At 35.8% G+C, this 4058-nt stretch overlaps 1 protein-coding gene across 19 annotated transcripts in view; it reads right to left on the reverse strand.

The window, feature by feature from the left end:
* The window catches only part of SEC31A (SEC31 homolog A, COPII coat complex component), a 72700-nt gene that overhangs the window by 40642 nt on the left and 28000 nt on the right, over nucleotides 1-4058 (reverse strand). For all 19 annotated transcript variants that reach the window (XM_006778212.2, XM_015557654.1, XM_015557653.1 and 16 more), the window contains exons 10-11: nucleotides 3574-3726; nucleotides 820-1047 (exon numbers count right to left, since the gene is read on the reverse strand). In XM_006778212.2, coding sequence (XP_006778275.1) covers nucleotides 820-1047; nucleotides 3574-3726 — 381 coding nt within the window. The remainder of the gene's footprint in view (nucleotides 1-819; nucleotides 1048-3573; nucleotides 3727-4058) is intronic.

Genomic DNA, 4058 nt, shown 5'->3' on the forward strand with positions numbered 1-4058 from the left:
AAAAATAAACTATAATTTTAGAATTTTACCATATTGATTCAAGATCTCTTTTGTTTGGAAAATTTATTATCAAGAATAGTCATTCCAGTGGAGGTAAATGACCAACCAGAAAATTCTATTTGTTATTCTACTGTCATAAATGCAACTCAGTGAAAAGGATGAGAAATGCCTCCAAACTCTCTCCTCTATTTTCTCTTCTGTCTTTTCCCATTTCCCTTAACTGGATCTATCACCAAAAAAAAAATATTCAATTTTTATTATACTTATGCTTTTATGTATACTAAGTGCTATGTTCTAATTTTCAATAGGTCTGGTGAATATTATGTCCTTCTCACATAAGGTCATCCATTATACTGATTTTTACTTATTAAAAAAGTACTTCATATTAGGCTTTTAAAAAAGAGAAGGGGGAGCCGAAACCGGTTTGGCTCAGTGGATAGAGCGTCGGCCTGCGGACTGAAAGGTCCCGGGCTCGATTCCGGTCAAGGGCATGTACCTGGGTTGCGGGCACATCCCCAGTAGGAGATGTGCAGGAGGCAGCTGATCGATGTTTCTCTCTCATCGATGTTTCTAACTCTCTATCTCTCTCCCTTCCTCTCTGTAAAAAATCAATAAAATATATTTAAAAAAAAAAAAGAGAAGGGGGAAAAAAGAGAAGAACTCCTGACATAAAAAGTTAGGTCATGTGCTCTTCATAAGGATTCCTTAATTTCATCACATTATTCTAATTGTTTCTTTAATAGGAGGCAGATTTAGAATATAATGGGAGTAGTTAAATTTGCAAGTAATGAAATAAAATTGTTTTAATTCCAACTTTACCTTCAAAAAGGACCACACATTTTTTTCAAAATCCGACTGAGAAGCATCAATTTTTTTCTGACAATAATTGACAAAGCCTTGTGACTGCACGACCTGCTGAAGTTGGTCTGATCGGCTGAGGAATTCCTTTTCGGTTACAACCTGACTAATGAACACGTGCTGCTGCAGCTCAGCTCCCTGCTGAGACTGCACTTTGACATTCTCAAAGGTAACCAGTTTGCCTCCAAACTATAAAAGAACAAACAAACAAAATCAATTTAAACCACAAGGATGTGGCCAGAAAACATGCTAACAGAAAGAATTGTGACCTAAATAAATACATATCCCTTTGGATAAAGTTAGCTGACACACTACTCCCATACTCCACAATTTGACCCTGTCTTCAATTATTATTCCTTTTCACAAAACCCACCTTCTAGATAAAAATGTACTACTTACTGTGCCCCAATTTCTCACCTACTTCATTTTATTAACTTCCACATGCTCAATGCTACTTCCCTTCAAGGCCCAGGCAATGTCATCACTTCTTCCATCCCAGATGCCTTCAGCGTATTATATATCTTTTGATTCAACTATTCTCTTTTGATTCAACTGTTAGTAATATGTATTTGCCTCAGATGCTGTTCTAGAGTTTTAGAAAATGGCAGAACAGGCCACTCTTGCAAAATATACCATCTGACATAATGATATTTTTGAGCTAATGACTACTTGAAAACGAGCAGGAACAAGGCACTCTGACCTTTTCTTTTCTTCCTGAAAGTAGGAGATGAAACTCCCATATAAGAGCTGCTCTCCCTATACCAAGAGTAAAGAAACATTCTTATCACCAGAGATGAGAGTTAAGGCTGAGAGAAATCTATACCAACAGTTGTTAAATAACAATTATCTCCCTTTAGTCTCTTTCTATATTTTTACTTTTCTACAATTGCCATCTGTTCAACCTAGTACATAAGCACTTAGACTTTGCCACTTTTTTGAGTCTTCATTTTCCTATGGAACTTCCATGGACATTTAAAAATCTGTATGCTGTTCTGTTATTCTATCTTATGTCAATTTAATTCTTAGGCCATGCCAAAAAACTTAGGAGGGTAGATGCAAAGTTGTGTCTTCTCTATACTTACAAGGAAGGCTCTGTGTCTACTTTACTCTTTTATTACCTAAAGTACCCAATATCTGCCTTGTATATAGCAAGTAGACAGTTAAATCTAATTAATGTATTCATAAAAAATAAACATAGGTAAAGAAGAAAATACAGGACCAAGTTTGGTTCTTTATACTCAGTAATTTTTATACAAGGATTATTATCTTTACACCAACTAATCTTTTCTTTTTTACTTATAAAATTTTTTACTTATTTTAGAGAGAAGACAGGGGAGAGAGAGAGAGAAATAAAGAGAACATCAATGTGAGAGAGAAACATTGACTGGCTGCCTCCTGCATGCAGCCCAACCAGGGATCGAACCAGAAATCTGGGTATGTACCCTGACCGGGAATGGAACCCGCCACTTTTTGGTGTACGGATGATGCAATGAACTGAGCCACACCAGCCAGGACTACACAATTTATCTTACTGAATATTTAATATATTAAAAGTGTTTGTTATGTCAGGCATAATACGACATACCAAGACATAAAACATAGCCACTATCCTTTAAGAAACTAACATGAAAATAAAACTGGATACAAGCACAGATAAGACCATGATATGGGACTTCACAGAAGGGCGAAAAGCACTGGGTTTTCTCAAGTTTTAGGGAAGTTTGAGAAAACTGCACCCAAAAGCAAGACCTAAACTGAATTTAAAAGGATGATTAGGTTTATTTAATTGGTTCTATGTATTATCATTATAATGTTACATTGTAAGAATGTAAATGCTGTTTGCTAGCCATCGGTTTTTTAAATTATCCAAAACAAATACAGAAAACTTAAATATCACTACTGAAGATAATAAAAATATTTTTAAAATCTTAGTAATTTAATTTATAAAAATTGAAAGAAATAAAAAATTTGGAAAGGTTAAAAATAGAAAGTATAGCCCTGGCTGGATAGATCAGTTTTTTAGAGAATCATCTCAATATGCCTGGGGTCGATCCCTGGTCAGGGCACATACAAAAATCAACGAATGAATGAATCAATAAGTTCAACAACAAATGTCTCTCTCTCTCTCTCTTAAGCTCGAAGAGAAGAAAGGACACAACCTCCTCCAAAACATCTCCTAAAAAAAAAACCCACAAAAGGAATGAAAGAGGAGATGCAGAAGAAAGACAGGTTTAAAAAGGTGAAGGGAGAGATAGATTGTTGTTGTACAATGTGAATGTAGTTAATGCCACTGAACTGTTATGTTTTAAAATGGTCAAAATAGCCCTGAGCAGTTTGGCTGAGTAGTTGAGCATCAACTTAAGAACCAAAAGCTCATAGTTTGATTATCCATCAGGGCACATGGCCAGGTTGCTGGCTCAATCCCCAGCAGGGGGCCTGCAGGAGGCAGCCAATCAGTGATTCCCTTTCATTAACGTTGTTTCTATCACTCTCTCCCTCTCTCATCCACTCTAAAATCAATAAAAATCTTAAAAAAAAAAGAAAAAGAAAAGAAAAAAAGGGAGTAGATCCCACTTTTCCTGAGAAGCCATTTTTAATGAAGAAAAAGTCACAGACACATTTCAAACTCAATCTTCTTCCATCAGAGTGATCCTACAATAACATTTTTCTATGATAAGTCCTTTGTGATTATGGACCATAAAAACATCCACCTACTGAAAAGGAAGCACCAATAGGCCTTCGGATCCACTTGGGTGGCTTCTTCAGAGGCAACACTATACTATGCTGAGCAGCCTGCTGAGGAATTTGTAATGGAGGAAGGGGCTGTCCTGTGCCAAAGGGATCAAGATTTCCAAAAGATGATGAAAGCTAAAAAAATAATAATAATAATGTGAGTATTTCTAACTTGTACAAGACATGTTTTCAAGTTATATTCAAGAATTATTTTATCACAGTTATCCAATTAATCAGTATTGCTGATCAGTAAAATCATTTTCAAACTAATCCTCCTATATCCTATCCTATATAATAAAAGAGAAAAATGGTAATTGGCGTACAACGATACACTTTTCATCGGCTAATCAGGGCTATATGCAAATTAACTGCCAACTCAGATAGCAGTTAACTGACAACAAGATGGCAGTTAATTTGCATATGTAGGCACAATGCAGGGAGGTGAAAGGGAAAGCAGGAAGAAGCCC

This window comes from Myotis davidii, unplaced genomic scaffold, assembly GCF_000327345.1.
Source record: "Myotis davidii unplaced genomic scaffold, ASM32734v1 scaffold449, whole genome shotgun sequence".
NCBI lineage: Eukaryota > Metazoa > Chordata > Mammalia > Chiroptera > Vespertilionidae > Myotis > Myotis davidii.